The sequence below is a fragment of the Heloderma suspectum genome, chromosome 2 (genome assembly GCF_057233095.1).
Source record: "Heloderma suspectum isolate Gila_16-S chromosome 2, 16-S_ref, whole genome shotgun sequence".
Taxonomy (NCBI): Eukaryota; Metazoa; Chordata; class Lepidosauria; order Squamata; family Helodermatidae; genus Heloderma; species Heloderma suspectum.
The window spans coordinates 310947389-310963797 of NC_139459.1; the positions used below are offsets into that span (position 1 = coordinate 310947389).

Consider the following 16409-nt stretch of genomic DNA (forward strand, 5'->3'; position numbering starts at 1 on the left):
TCTTCACACAGCACATAGATAAACTATGGAATTTGCTACCACAGGATGTAGTGATGGCCACCAATTTGGATGGCTTTAAAAGGAGGTTGGACAAATGCCTGGAGGTAAAGGCTATCGATGGCTACTAGTCCTGATGGCTCTGCGGCAGTGAGCCTATGCACACCAGAGGCAGTGAGCCTATGCACATCAGTTGCTGGGAAACATGGGTGGAAGGGTGCTGTTGTGCTCATGCCCTGCTTGTGGGTTTTCTGTCCACAGCTGGTTGGCCACTGTGGGAACAGAATGGTGGACTAGATGGACCCTTGATCTGATCCAGCATGGCTCTTCTTACATTCTTAAGAATATAAGATGTACTCAGCTGGAGTTGTAATATCTTGTTTTGTTTGGAAACAGAAATTACTGATTGACCAACCAGGTTCAATGTTTAATGTTCATAATTGTTATGAAGGTTTTTGATCCAGAATATGGATGGATCAGATCCAGAAATTGATAAATGTTTTGGAAAAATGTACAATGGGTCAAGTTCAGCTGACATAATGTTGTGTTATTCTAGATTTACACACATCCTTTAAAGTCTTGTGTCCTTTGGATTCTGCTTACCTTGTTCTGGTGAGTAGTCCAAGGAGAAGGGGGACATTGTGAGTGGTTTCCATTTTAATTACTGCTGTGCACACATGTGCATATATAAGATGGCAGGAACATTGAGAGCTGTGGGTATTTTCATTTTCAGTGCATCTGAAATATGGGGAAGAGACAGTGTGTGCCTGCAGCAGTAGATCAAAATGGTGGTGCTTATGTGTCCCTTGCACTTTTTTTGCTGAGACACGATGAGTACAGTTGAAAATTCTGAAGAGCTTGGAGACAATTGGTATTCAAAATGTCCATCTTAACCTGATTTGAAGGAGAAAACATGGCTTTCAACCTACATCAGGATTTCCTTGAATGTACTGTTAATTTGGTCTTGTCAGATGAACTTTGAGGCCACGGTTAGACGTGTTTAATTTTTCCTGAGAAAGCGTCCTGCAGAAATATTTCATAGCTACTCACAGAGTGTTGTAGAAAAACAGCTTCGTAAGACTGATTGCCTTGAGTATTGGTGAAGCTATTTACTACATTTACTACAGCCTGTATTAGATTATGTTAGTATCTTTACATATTTGATTTGCTCCTTATGTATAATGTAATTTTGTTTTCCAGGGAAGAAGCACAAAGTTGAATTTCAGCTTTTAATTGACCAGATGAATAAGCGAAAGAAAAATGCAACTAAAATCAAAATAAAGGGGAAAGGACCAGAACAGAAAGAAGCACCGCCTGAAGAACTTCCTATAGAGACTGGTATGAAATGCTGATTAGGACAAAGCAATGTGGAATACTAATGTGTATACTTTCATTGATTAAAGAATGGACATAGAGTAGCTTAACTTCCATAGGGCTTGATTCAATAGGTTTCTAAAACATTAGTCCAGCCTTAAGCCAGATCATTATTTTGTGTATTCAAGTATATATACTTATTGTAACATCTGAATCTGGTAAAGGTGAGTTGTTGCTGTGGTTAACGAACTATCCACAACCCATGGGCTGGTTTTGGTTTGGGGTGGTTTGTTAACCACGGCAACAGCCCACCATGCGCTGGGTTCAGAGGTAGTGATAAGCTGTGGCGTTCACCCACCACAGCTTGAATATTTCAATATCCTTCTGAGTGGCTGTGAGCTCACCAGGTGCTTCTGAGAGCTCCAACTGAATTGGGGGTGTGTGGCCTGAGTACTCCCAGCAGCTGAGTGGTCAGGAAGCTTCAGTCTGTTTCCCGCCTCCCAGCTGAGCAGAGCAGGCTGAGCAGCAGAGCAAGCTGCTCCAGGGACTACAGAAGCAAGCAAGCTCCCAGAGAGCAAGCAACCAGAGCGAGCGGACAGGGGGAGCAAACAGGAGTTGCCCAGGGGAGGTCAAGCGGGAGGCCCCTAACATTTTTTTCTTCATTTTTTAATTTAATTTTATTTTTTAACTAACTTCTTTAATTTATTTGTCTTGTAACACACACTTCCACACCAGTGGGACTCTGCTTTTAACCTCTACTGAGTAAAGGAGCAGGCACAGGCTAGTCTAGAACAATCACAAAGCTAGACACAAAAAGGGAAAAGAGGCAATGGAAGGACAGGACTCTCCAGTGGTGGTGACCTGCAAGGTGTGTGCAATGTATGTTTTCCTGCCTGAGAACAATATGGCCTACACCTGCAACAAGTGCAAGTTGATCACACTGCTGGAAGAAAAAGTAAGTGGACTGGAGCGGCGACTGTCGACCCTCCGAGGAATAAGAGAACATGAAGCGTTCTTGGACAGAATGGGGGAACTACAGCAGCAAAGGGAAGACCAGAAGCTTGAAGAGCAACAGCAAGATGAGGCAGAAGTGGGAAATGCTGAGGTGAAGAAAAATGGAGTAGAGGATACTCCATGGAAAAGGGTGACAGTTAGGAGAAGAAGAACTAGACGCCACTCTGCACCAGTGGAAGCAGTGGAGCTGTGGAACCGATTCCAGGTACTTGTGGATGAGACTGGAGGACAGCCTGCAGAGGAAGAATCACAGGGGAACCTACATGAGAGTGAGCAAGAGGCTGAAGGTCAGTCAAACAGAGGCGATGAAACCCAGGCCTACAACAAGAAGAAGAGAAGAGTGGTAGTAGTGGGAGACTCCTTGCTGCGTGGGATCGAGACCCAAGTATGTCGCGAAGACCCGTGGTATGTTGTCTTCCAGGAGGACAAATTAGAGACGTGACTGAAAGGTTGCCTGCACTCATAAAGCCCACTGACAGGTATCCCTTTCTTCTCATCCATGTGGGAACAAATGATACTGCCAAGCGGAGCTACGAAGAAATCACGTCAGACTTTGAAGCTTTGGGAAGGAAACTCAAGAACTTTGGGGCCCAGATAGTTTTCTCATCCATCCTTCCAGTAGTTAGAAGAGGGATAGAAAGGGAACGAAAAATACTCTGGGTGAATGACTGGCTACGAAGGTGGTGCAGACAAGAGAGATTTGGATTCTGGGACCACGGGCTATGCTTCCTGGAAGATGGGCTGTTGGCAAGGGACAGGTTGCACTTCACAAAGGATGGAAAGAATGTGTTTGGCCACAGCATGAAGAACTTCATCAGGAGGGCTTTAAACTGAATCCTATGGGGAAGGGAGATGTAATGTTGGGGGTAACAATGGACGTAGGCGCATGCACTGTAATGGAGAGAACAGTTCTGATAGCGCCCAATAATAGTCTTCAGACACATGTAGGAAGAAAGCCAGACTATGAAGCACATGGTCTTCGATGTTTATATACCAATGCCCAGAGTATGGGAAACAAACAGAACGAACTTGAACTCTTAATACAGGAGGGAAATTATGACTTGATAGGTATAACTGAGACTTGGTGGGATGACTGTCATGACTGGAATACAGCAATGGAAGGATATAACTAGTTCAAAAAGAACAGGAGGAACAGAAAGGGGGGTGGGGTTGCACTGTATGTGAAAAATACATATCTCTGCACAGAAATACAGGAAGACGAGCTTGGTAGCCCCATCGAGAGCCTCTGGATCAAAATAAATGGAGCAAAGAATAAAAGGAACCTGGTGGTCGGAGTCTACTACCGGCCACCCAATCAAGGAGAAGACGAGGATGAAACTTTTGAAAAGCAAATAGCCAATGTTTTAAGAAAGCATGATGTAGCAGTAATGGGGGACTTCAATTTCCCTGATATTTGTTGGGAGACAAATTCTGCAAAACATGCCCCCTCCAGGAAATTCCTGACTTGTGTGGCGGATAACTTCCTCCTACAGAAAGTAGAGGAAGGAACTAGAGGATCGGCTATCCTTGACTTGATCCTAACCAACAGAGATGACTTAGTGGATAAAGTAGCAGTTACAGGAACTCTGGGGGAAAGCGACCATGTTGTACTTGAGTTCTTGGTTCTAAGGGAAGCAAAAGCCGAGTGTAGTCAAACGCGTACCCTGGATTTTAGGAAAGCTGATTTTAATAAACTCAGAACAATGATCAGTAAAGTCCCATGGCAAGCGATGCTAACGAGAAAAGGAGTCCAAGATGGGTAGGAGCTTTTAAAAAAGGAAATTCTCAAGGCACAATCACAAACAATTCCAACAAGAAGAAAAGGTGGAAGACAACAGAAGAAGCCAATGTGGCTTCACAAAAAGCTTAGGGATGACCTGAAAACAAAAAAGGACACATATAGGAAGTGGAAAGAAGGCCAAGTAACAAAGGAAGAGTACAGGCAGGTAGCGATGGCGTCAGGAAGGCTAAAGCTGTGAACGAGCTGAGGTTAGCGAGGGAAGCTAAAAACAACAAAAAGGCTTTCTTCAGTTCAGCTATTAAATAAGTATGGCAAAACGATAACAGATGACAAAAAAAAAGGCAGAGGTGCTCAATTCCTACTTGGGCTCAGTCTTCTCCCAAAAGAGGGTCTATGTCCCCCCTGGCAAAGGCGAAGTACAGGCTGAAGGGGCAGGATTGCAGCTTGAGATCGATAGGCATATGGTCAAGGAACACCTAATTAATCTGAATGAGTTCAAATCTCCAGGGCCAGATGAACTGCTTCCTAGAGTAATAAAGGAACTGGCAGAAGAACTCTCAGAACCGCTGTCTATTCTGTTTGAGAAATCATGGAGGATGGGGGAAGTACCAGATGACTGGAGGAGGGCTAATGTTGTCCCTATCTTCAAAAAGGGTAAAAAGGAGGAACCTGGGAACTACAGACCAGTCAATCTGACATCAATCCCTGGGAAAATTCTGGAGCAGATGATAAAGCAATCCATCTGGAAGCACCTTGACAACAATGCCGTGATTACTCGAAGCCAACATGGATTTGTCAAAAACAAATCCTTCCAGACAAATCTGATCTCATTTTTTGATCAAGTCACCACCCTTGTGGACCGTGGGAATACTGTAGACATCATATACCTCGACTTCAGCAAAGCTTTCGACAAAGTGCCCCATGATATCCTGATGAGCAAACTAGCTCAAAGTGGGCTAGATGAAACAACGATCCGGTGGATCCACAGTTGGCTACAGAATTGGACTCAAAGAGTGCTGATCACTGGGATCTTCTCAAACTGGGCAGAGGTAACGAGTGGGGTACCGCAGGGGTCAGTCCTGGGCCCAGTGCTCTTCAACATTTTTATTAATGACTTGGAAGAGGTGGTGCAGGGAATGCTGATCAAATTTGCAGATGGCACAAAATTGGGCGGGGTAGCTAATACCTTGGAAGACAAAATTCAAAGTGATCTTGACAGGCTGGAGCGCTGGGCAGAAAACAACAGGATGACATTTAATAGGGATAAATGCCAAGTTCTGCACCTAGGAAAAAGAAACCAAATGCACAGTTCCAAGATGGGGGATATGTGGCTCAACAACACTACAAGCGAGAAGGATCTTGGAATTGTTGTCAATCACAAGCTGAATATGAGCCAACAATGTGATGTGGCTGCAAAAAAGGCAAATGCTCCTTTGGGCTGCATTAATAGAAGCATAGCTTCCAAATCCCAGGAAGTACTAGTTCCCCTCTACTCAGCACTGGTTAGGCCTCATCTGGAGTACTGTGTCCAGTTCTGGGCACCACACTTTAAGAAGGATGCAGACAAACTGGAGAGGGTTCAGAGGAGGGCAACAAAGACGATCAGGGGACTGGAAACAAAGCCCTATGAACAGAGACTGAAAGAACTGGGCATGTTTAGCCTTGAGAAGAGAAGACTGAGGGGAGATATGTTAGCGCTCTTCAAGTCCTTGAAAGGTTGTCCCAGAGAGGAAGGCCAGGATCTCTTCTCGATCATCCCAGAGTACAGGACACGGAATCATGGGCTGAAGTTACAGGAAGCCAGCTTCCCACTGAACGTCAGGAAAAGCTTCCTGACTGATAGAGCAATACGACAATGGAACCAATGACCTAGGGAGGTGGTGGGCTCTCCCACACTGGAGGCGTTCAAGACGAGGCTGGACAGCCGTCTGTCAGGGATGCTCTGACTTGGATTCCTGCATTGAGCAGGGCGTTGGACTCGATGGCCTTGTAGGCCCCTTCCAACCCTAGTATTCTATGATTTTATGATTTACAGTGGCCACCAGTACACACCGCAACCCACTGTGGATTATATAAGCGATGGTGGGTTGTGGCAACTTTGTGAACCAGACCAGTATTGTCAAAGACAGTAGAAACTGTGCATATGGATATCTTTCAGTATAAATATCAGCCATTGATAATGTTCCATAACATGAGATCCAAAGTAGATTAGTAGATCTGTAGAACATTCGTAAATCCATAGAGAATCTACTCTCTCTTTCAGACACGAGCACGAAAACCCTCTTGCTTGAACCTTCAGGCTATCTTAGCCCTTCAACTGAGATGGCACTTCTACTCTCTCCTTATGGAACTTTAATCAGGGTTGGTCCTGAAATGTGTGCTGTTGTTTAGTATACAGATGATTTAAGGCTAAGGGGTGGTGCCCGCTTCTGCCTGCTAATAGCAGAGATTTATGGCTGACCTTATCACTTGTGGATGCCGGGACAGAAAAACTGCAGCTGAGATTCCTCAATTCGGCTGAGATGTTGGCAAAGTTGATTAACACAGTCCTGTAGTCACAGCATAGGGCTTGTAGAGACAGGCAGAGTCGGGGTCGCAGTCCAAGGGATCTAGGTTCACCAGGGAATCCAGATACTTGGTGAGCTGGATGGGGCAAACGCTGGGGGGTGAACGTTGTTTCCAGCATAATTCCTGGACTGTTCTGAGCCTTTTATTCCCTAGCAGCCTGATACCAGGTGCTGGCAATTAGCCCTGTAGCTTCTGGGTTCTGGCAGACAGGCAATGTTGATCTTTCACTCTCATGAGCCTGCTCTCAGCTGGGGTTGGAGGAACCTCATGATCCCCTTCATCACTGTCAGACTCTGTTTGCAGGGTTTCAGCTGAGTCTGGCCTGCCCCCTAAAGATAAGGGGTTTTGTCCTGCGCTGCTGCTAGTCGCTGCTCCTGGACCTGCCGGAGCCCACCCTTCCTCTTTGTCCTCTGATGACGAGACATCTGGGGGAGGCAGGACAGTTGGACTGGGTATTCTTATTATGTGGAGCCCTATTCTGTCTTGACTAGCAGTGATTCCAAATGAACTTTTCATAGTCACACATTCATCAGCCAGAGATCCTGTATGTACAGTAGGGAAGTTGATGAGGTCATAAATATACCTTAATTGAATGATTACTTTTTTACCTATAAAATTCACGAAGGCACAGTTCGCATGATTTCATAAACCATGGTTTATATGATTGGGAATGAGCTGAGTGAATCTCTGGCTTGCATACTTCCTGTCCCTCTCTTGCAGTTCCACTTTAAGAATAAACCACAGTTCTGGATTACTGGTACTTGGAATTGTGGTTTGTTCTAACAAAAGCTAGTTAATGCAAAACAGAAACAAACAGTGGTTTTAGATCCTGGGTTGTTAACTAACTTTGGTTAGAACAATTCACAGGGCCAACCCACCCATGAAACGTGGTGAGACACCCGCATCAGGTGGCAGTGCGGGTGGAGCAGTGAATTGCACCATTTCCCCGCACCTACCAGGAGGGCCTGCCCCCACTACTGCTCCACCACCTCCAGCAGATGATCTAGAGAGCCCTGCCAGCCACTGTCACTTCTCTTTGTCGAGAGCTGCATGCCTAGAAGAAGGGGTCTCATGAGAACTCATGAGGCCCAGGTGGCCTGCTTCTTCCAGCCACATGGCTCTCCACAGAACTGTTGCCACAGCAGCGGCAAAGGTAAGGGGGGCACAGGGCAGGAAGGGGGGTGTGATGCAGTGGCAGGGGGTGGGATGAGGCAGCAGGGGCAAGGGTGCGATGCAGCGGCACATGTTTCTCCCCGCTTCATGCAGCAAGAGAGCTTGCACCAGGGCTGAATTTCACAATCCCCTGAGTTTGGATGTAATATAGAACTGTGGTTCTTAAAGTGAAAGTGGAAGCTTGCACTCTTCTCCTTTGCATATGGAGGAGGGGTATTCGCATATGGTCTTCAGACTTGCCACATTTATTCGTGATTATATAATCCATGGTTAATGTGATTGTCTGACCCAGGTCATTGTGATCCATGGCTGACTAGTTCCCCTCACCCCTCCTGCTCTTATTGAAACCAAGTGTGAGCTTTGCTTGGTTCTCATTTTTTTCCCCCCAGCAAACGCCCCCCCCCCCCAATTTTTGGCTCCTGTGTATCTGATTTCTTATGTTCCAATTATTTCTCTTTGCTTGTATCCTAAATTTCAGCTGTCCAGTTGATTCCAGCTTTTCCACCTAGCTGGCATATCTCTTGGCCAGGTCCTTGCCACTTAATTCTTGTATGCAGTTTTTTAGCCAGGCCACTTAATATCCTATGTAAGCTTCAAACAGCTAATGCTGTCCATGCTCTGTAATACTATACTATGATTTGGAAGAAAATGCTGGGCTAGGAGGCAAGAGCAGTGGCAGATCAACATTTGAGGAAGGAAAGATGTGACCCTAAGGGTCTAGAGGAGGTTCAGAGGAATCATTTTATTTCATTTGGGTTGAAAAAAGCATGTGGGTTTCTTGTTGAGCATCCGTTTGTTCCGCACTTGCCTTTTCCATTTCTCATAGTGCCCTCTTCTGTATGTTGCAATCTCTTTGCGACATCATTTCAACATGTGCAAAAATGGTCTTAGTTCTGATTATCAGTATTCTTTGTAGAGTAGACCAGAAAAATTAATGGGTATTATTTTCATCCCATTTATGGACAGGCTTGTTTTTGACAGCATCTTTGGAAAACTTTTTTTGCACTTTCATACTGGCAGTCAGCTTCATCTAAGTTATCTAAATCCCAGCCCTTCTCAAGTTAACAAGATTGCTTTGTTGGCCTGTCGGTGGCTCTTGACCTGTTTTCTTTAGTAAAACTCTCATGAATAAAAATAAATAGAAATACCAAGATGCTTTTTGGACTATATCACTGACATCTTATGCAGCACTTGAAGCCAAAGCAAGCTTGAAATGCTTCCAAGAGTAAACGTTAGCACTTTTAGCCTGTCCAGCAATAGTTATCTCTCTTTGCATATTTAGACATCATATTGGATGGAAGCATTAGTCTCTATCTGCAGTCCTTTGCAGATGGATTGTTTTACAAAATCGGAAAATCTTTCAACACTTTTAGTTAAATATTCAGCATTATGTTCTTTACAATAGATTGCACTAGATGTTTCAAAGCATGATAAAACTGCATTGCGGTGTTGTGTAGACCAGTTTGGAGTCTTGAATAAAACGGGACCCACCATTCTTCCCTTGTAGGGCTATGAAGAGACATGCGACCAGATAGGTCCTTCACTCCACTACTGTGAATATGTTGGACTGGGATTTGGAAGACCTGAGTTCTAGTCCCCACTTGACCATGAAGTCCATTGGGTGACTTTGGGCCAGTCGCTGAGTCTTGGCCTAATCTACCTCACAGGGTTGTTGTGAGGTAAACTGGAGAGGAGGAGGATCATGTATGCTGTCTTGGGCTCCTTGGAGAGAAGGCTATAATATAATTAAATATATGTAACAAATTAAAAAAAAACATGACAAATAATTATGTTTCTTCTCATGAAATGATGCCTTTAATAATCTTTATTCGTTCCTTAGATTTCTATGCTGCCCAACAGTATAGGAATTAACCTGGAATTAACCACTCTCCGGGTGGTTAATGTTCCATAATAATAGAACGGCTCTGTTAGTGTTGCTCTTCTTCCCTCTAATAACTATGGGCAGCTAAGCCAGCAGGGTCCAGTGAATGGCTTTGGACTTCTGATACTTTGGTTTGGCCCCGCTCAGTAATGAACTTCCTTGGCAGGTTCTGGGAAGAAATCTCAGCCTTGATTCTCCAGCTGTAAAATGGGGAATATAATGATTTGCCTTACAAGGTTTTTATAAGAACAAAATGTAAATATTCTGTGCAGTTTACACTGGCTTTGATCATAGCTTCCACTCATGAAACAGGGCTTTCTTGCTTTCCCCTTCCTGCTGCAGCTCCCAAGTCTGTGCGGTACTAGTGGGTCCCTCATACCCCAGGAGCAGCTTTTCAGGGGGGCGGAGGAGCAAAAATCAGCAAAAATCAAGGACCTTTCTTGCATGAGCAGAAGTGCCTTCCACTCATGCAATGGCATGTTTAGAATCAAGCCTTTGTACATTAATTGTACTATACAGGTGTCTAGTAATAATAATTATAATAGCTGTACTTGCTTTACGGAAAAGCACGCAGTTTATATTAGAGTTAAAAAGCTTCAAAAGGGTATGACTCAGTGACTGTAAGAGGAATAATTCATGTTCTTCGCTAAGAGACAGAACTGCTTCATTTTGCGGGGTTGGTAATTTCTCTTGGATAAAGTGTCATCTTGTGATTGGAAACACGTCTCTCCCACAGACACACATGTACGTCACACACTCTAGTTGTCTGAGTTTTTTTGGCAATAGACATTAGAGAAATCCATTCCTTCTAATTTCTTCTTTCATTTCAACTCCCTGTTTGTGTAGAGTGTGGTATTTAAAAAAGATTAGAGAAATTACTGAAACTGTTGTTGAAGTACAGCTGTAGTAGTTTAAAGTATGGATTTTAAAAAGGGTGTACAGTGTGCAAGCTACAGAAGCATAATGTTTTCATTTCAGTACATTTCAGGTATATACAGAAGAACACAGGTATATTGCAGTAAAAATCAATTGAAACATAGCGAAGGCAATTACTTACGTTTGTTTTATGCTGTTTCTGCCAGGAGAAACATTGAACGTTGAACAAACAGACCAGGTCTCCATTACAGATCACTTGCCTGAAACAGAAGCTCTAGTCTGTGGAAGAAGCCAATCTCTTGACTGGTCTGAAGTCAGAGGATTGGGTCCTACGTCCTCATTTCAGTCCTCTGAATCCTCAAACAGGTGTGTTGGTATGAAGATATTTTTGTGTGTCTTGCCTTTTTCGTCACAGGCATGGGAACAAAAGTGTAAGAAGAATGCTGAGTAAAAGTGAAATTAATGTGTAATGACACACCCCTAAAACTATATGTTACTTCACTTATCTATCTGTATAGTAACTACTGGGTGATCCCCCTGTCCACCCCCCCCGTCCCCCAGTATGGTAAAGGGCAGGTCCTGCTCCAATATATGAAAATATATGGGCACTGAACAATCAGTATTACCTACACTGATTGGCATTGGTTCTCCAGAATTTCAGACAGGGTTCTTGCTCAGCCCTGCTTGGACATAGATTGAACCTGGGACTTTCTGCATGCAAAGCATGTGCTGTACCACTGAGCTCTGGCTCTTCTTATGGAAGCCTGCTAATGATATATGTAAAGAAGCTCTGAAATTTAAATTTTAAAAAATCTTAGGCCTGAAAGGTTTCGTGAGTAAGTGATGTTCTTTCATGTTAATTTTTTCTGTCTTTTTCATGATTGCCTATAGCTCAACTGTTTGCTAGTGACTTTAACTGGGGGCCCTCATCTGCATATGATTAGTTTATTTATGCTTCATTGGAGACCTTTATTTGACTTGCCATGTTTGTTTTCGAGACAAAAAATAATTAAGCAGACAGGCACATGAGAATGTAAAGTATGTAATAGAATTTGGAGGGGGAAATTGGCAATGTCTGTTACATTCTGAGAAAACAGCTTTTGAAAATGTAAATTTCCAGCATACTTAAGGAACAGATGTTTCCAATTGCTACAGTATCTCTGCCTAGCAGAATGTTAGTCCCCATGCACTGTAGTCAAATAATTGACCATTGTTGCTATAGTTTTATACATCTTGGCTATGGCTATGACTAGTTCTGACTGTTATGCATGTATCTGAAAGCTCAATGTTATAGCTAAGTAATAGGCAGCAAAACATTTTTCAGCCATTTTTCACTGGCAGTTTTTATTTTAAGCAGATAGGAATTGTCTATCTAACCCAGTATTGTCTACATGGCCTTGCAGGTCCCCTGTAACTGTGCTCATGTTGTGCTGGTGAGCTTCTCATAGGCAGTTAGTGGGCCACTGTATGAGCAGAACACTGGCCTAGATAGGCATTTGATCTGATCCAGCAGGGTTCTTAGGTCTCTGGCAGAAGTTTCCTTCACATCACCTGGTAGCTGATCCTTTTAGCTGCAGATACCTGGGATCGAACCCTCTACATGCAAAGTCTGCCCTTTACTATTCCATTTTGATGGTCAAGTAATTTTACTTATTTATGTATTTATTTTTAAAATTGTGTTTAGGCCGCCTTTAAGAGTAAAAGGGTTATATGAAAGTAATGCATGTAACAGAGTCATTCACTGTATTATTGTTTTAAAAATTATATTGGTAGAGGGCAGGGAGGATGGGCTCAGAAAAATTGCCACAAACAGCATTGTATTAAGTACTGTATCTATCTCATCCAGAAAGATACCAGAAGGGATTTGGGTGTTCCATACTGAGGGTCCTCAGTATGCTAGCAAGTGCAAGTAGTCAGGAGATCTTGTAAAGCAGAGAAGGCTGCTTTTTGGGCAAGTTATTAATCAAACAGGTGTGCAACTAGCAAAGAACTTCACCTGATTGGGAGAAGGCAAATCTACAAACGTGACTCATGCAGAGATACAATGGGCAGCCTCCTCTGAGGGTGGTTAGTTCTGCTGTTGCTGCATTTGGAGTACTTTAATTTATTTTTATTTATTTATTAATTAAATTTATTAATCGCCCATCTGGCTGGTCATCCAGCCACTCTGGGTCATGTACAAAGTATATAATAAAACAGTTTAAAACAATAAAATTACACAGTAAAAACATTTTCTAAAATACCCTAACTCACCCCGAATGCCTGCCTGAACAACCATGTTTTTAATGCATGGCGGAAGCTCGTTAAAGAGGGGGCATGGTGGAGTTCCCTAGGGAGGAAGTTCCATAGAACCATAGAGTGGGGGCCACCACAGAAAAGGCCCTCTTCCTCATCCCCACCAGTCTGGCTGTCCTGGCTGATGGGACAGAGAGAAAGCCATCCGAGGCTGATCTTGTTAAGCGGTCTATCTGGTGTTGCTGGAGGCGCTCCTTAAGATAGGCTGGGCCGGAACCATATAGGGTTTTAATGGTCAAACCAACACCTTGAATTTGGCCTGGAAAACAACTGGTAACCAGTGCAACTCCTTCAGCACTGGAGTGATGTGATCTTGCCGGCGGCTGCCTTTAATGGTGAGCTGCTGCGTTCTGTATCAGCTGCAGCTTCTGAACCGTCTTCAAGGGTAACCCCATGTAGAGCACATTACAGTAGTCTAAACAAGTGGAGACCAGGGCATGTACTACCGATGGGAGCAGATGGTCGGGAAGGAAGGGGCGCAGCCGCCGTATCAGATGGAGTTGATACAGCGCTGTCCGGCTCACAGCTGACACCTGAGCGTCCATGGACAGCTAGGAGTCCAACATGACCCCCAGGCTGCGGACCCAGTCTTTCAAGGGTAGCCGTACCCCATTCAACACCAGGTCAACACCCCCCAGCCTCCTCTTGTCTCCCACCAAAAGTACCTTGGTCTTGTCAGGGTTCAGCTTCAGCTTGTTCTTCCCCATCTGTCAAGGGCTCCTTGGAGGCCTCTCTCAGTCTAATCCAGTAGCCAAGTCCAGACACAGACAAAGGGATTCTTTTCAAAGCTTTATTCCTCTTTTACAACTTAACAACTCTACTGATAGCAACTAGATATGAGCAGCAGAGTACCTATGCCCTAAGTTGGAACAGTTGGTCCCTGTTTGAAAGGGAATCACTGGCAGACCCTGAACTTAAGGGCTAGGGAGAGTCCCTCCCCTTTTCCCTTGGATCCTCTGGGCGCAACTGTTTTTGCATGCCAACTGGGCACTACGCCTCCTTTCCGCGCCCTCCATTTGACGCCGCTCTCTGTGTCGGCGTCACGCATCCAGCAAGTCTGCTTCCCGCGCTCTGTCACTCCCAGGACTGCTATCTAAGCTAGGAATGCTGGTGGGAGGAATCTCTGTCAGCTGTTGGCCCTGGGAAAGATGAGCGCGCTCCTCTCCCAGGAGCGACTGCTCTTCCTCAGAATCAGAACTACTCTGGGATTCTATGGGCTCAGTGTCCACCCTGACACCATCCAGCCACTCACCGTCTCCAGACATTTGGACAGGGATTCTATGGCCAACCTTGGTGAAGATTTGAATGAGAGGTAGAGCTGCGTGTCATCCGCATATTGATGACACCGCACCCCAAACCTCCTGATGATAGCCCCCAGCAGCTTCACATAGATGTTAAATAGCATTGGGGAGAGGATGGAACCCTGTGGCACCCCACAAGTGAGTGGCCACGGGTCCGAAACCACCTCTCCCATTGCTACCCTCTGGTACCTGCCGGAGAGGAAGGACCGGAACCACCGTAATAAGGTGTCTCCAATGCCCAACCCCTCCAGGCGGTCCAGGAGGATACCATGGTCAACGGTATCAAAAGCCACTGAGAGGTCGAGGAGAACAAGGAAGGAGCATTCACCCCTATCCAGAGCCCTCCTCATATCATCTACCAAGGCGACCAAGGCCGTTGCTTTCCCATGCCCAGGCCTGAAGCCCGACTGAAATGGGTCTAGATAATTGGCTTCTTCCAAGTGTGCCTTCAACTGCATCGCCACCACCCACTCAATTCAGGCCCAACCTCCAGTACAAGCACTCAGCAACCTTGGTCTCCCAGAGAGGGAGTCTGGTGAAGACCAAGAACTCTCGGTAGATAACAGCCACTCCCCCTCCCCGATCCCTAGCCCTCGGCTGCTGTGCATATGAAAATCCGGCTGGACTCATGGTTCAGAGTTCGAGCAGCGGCCTCAGCTAGCCAGGTCTCCGTAATACATGCCAAGTCTGCACCCTCATCCAGGATCATGTCATGGATGAGGGAGGTTTTCTGGGTAACAGACCTGGCATTGCAGAGCAGCAACGAAGGCCCGAAGATGGAGTCATGCCTCCCCCAGCCATTCTTTGCCTCTGGACAGACCCGGAACAGTGGACAGATATTACACATCTCCCCCTTGTTCCCCTTACCTGGCATGGCCTGCCCCTAGCGCTCCGCCAGCATCTGTCACCCAGCCTCAGTATGTTCTGGCCCCCAACACTCCCCCCACTGCCTCCATCAGGTGGACACATGCCCGCTCGCTCCCGCCTATCAGGCAGGCTACCCACCCCTAAAAACGCAACAGATTCCCCCAGAATTTTTTTTAAAAAAATTAAAAAATCCCCTTCAAAAATACTGCCAGGCAGGAGTCCACAGTAGGATAGTGGTGGTGGCGGTGGCACAGCAGCAGCAGGCACACGTCTTCCCCAGTGGTGGCAGCTTCTCCTGCAGGCCCTGGCTCTATGAATGATCAAACTGCAACCAATGCAGAGATGCAGCAGAACTATCCATCCCCAGAAGAGTCTGAATGGAAAGAGGCAAGGCTGGAGCAGTGAATCATGCAGAGATGTAGCATGATCTGAGACCACGTCATTCAGCCACCTTGCTGAAGCTAAGCAGGACTGGGTCTGGTCACTACCCACTTGGGAAACTGTTTGGGGACCCCATATACCCTGCCTTGAGTTCCATGATGGAGGAAAGTTGGAATGTAAATGTACATGATGATGATGATGATGGATGTCATGCTTTGGGCTCACAGGAGTCTTTAGTTTCTCATGGCATACTGGAAGTTCTGTCACAACGCACTAGTGTTCCTTAGCACATCATTTCGGAATTGCTGGTGTAGCCTCTATCCTGGGTGCTACTTATAAGCCATCATTTTTAAAAGCCCACCCTACTCACCAGACTTATTTGATCCCTGTTTTACTCACTGCTAAGTGGTTAGTGGTAAGCTTTTTGCTGTGAAAATATTGATAACCAGTAGTGCTTTCAAATCCAAAACTGACTCACGCTTTATGTTGATGATGCTGGACAGCTGAGAATAGCAATAGACATTCACTTTCAACATTTTATTTTAAAAGTCATGCTGTGACTTTTTTGTTTTAAAACAAAACAGCTGTTTTAAACTCAGCAGTTTGAGGTACACAACTTGCACAGAACTTTTGAAAGGTATTGTTGTTCACAGCGTGGTGGCTGTTTTTGTCTTCTGTTTATGCAGTTGGTTTGTAATCTTTTGTAATCCATACTTCATTATAATTTCAGTTTTGCAACGTTTTCTGGTTTCCATGCCCATGGAGAGATGCTCTGCAGATACTTAACAAATTAATTGCAGAACTGATTGGGGCAGCTGATTGTAGTTAAAGATACATCAGCTGAAAATGGTAGTTTGAGAAAGGAGGAGATAAATTTATCAACTTATGTAGCTAATTAATTCCACAAACTTAGAATATGGGGGCCTTGTTCTTGGACTGTGCCTGTGTTGTCTTCAGCTACTAAATTAGCAGTAATTCGTTTTTCTTTAACATGTGTTAG

The 16409-nt window shown here is 44.9% G+C and overlaps 1 protein-coding gene across 12 annotated transcripts in view; it reads left to right on the forward strand.

Annotated features, from left to right (window-relative positions):
* The window catches only part of RAD18 (RAD18 E3 ubiquitin protein ligase), a 213994-nt gene that overhangs the window by 72776 nt on the left and 124809 nt on the right, over window positions 1–16409 (forward strand). For 11 of the 12 annotated variants that reach the window (XR_014788553.1, XM_084840274.1, XM_084840271.1 and 8 more), the window contains 2 exons: window positions 1198–1335; window positions 10772–10931. Coding sequence is in view for 10 of the 12 variants with exons in the window: in XM_084840274.1 (XP_084696400.1) it covers window positions 1198–1335; window positions 10772–10931 (298 nt within the window). In the remaining 2 variants the exon portion in view is untranslated. Of the gene's footprint in view, window positions 1–1197; window positions 1336–6329; window positions 6428–10771; window positions 10932–16409 lie in introns of all 12 variants that reach the window. The other variant, XR_014788554.1, reaches the window with a different exon arrangement.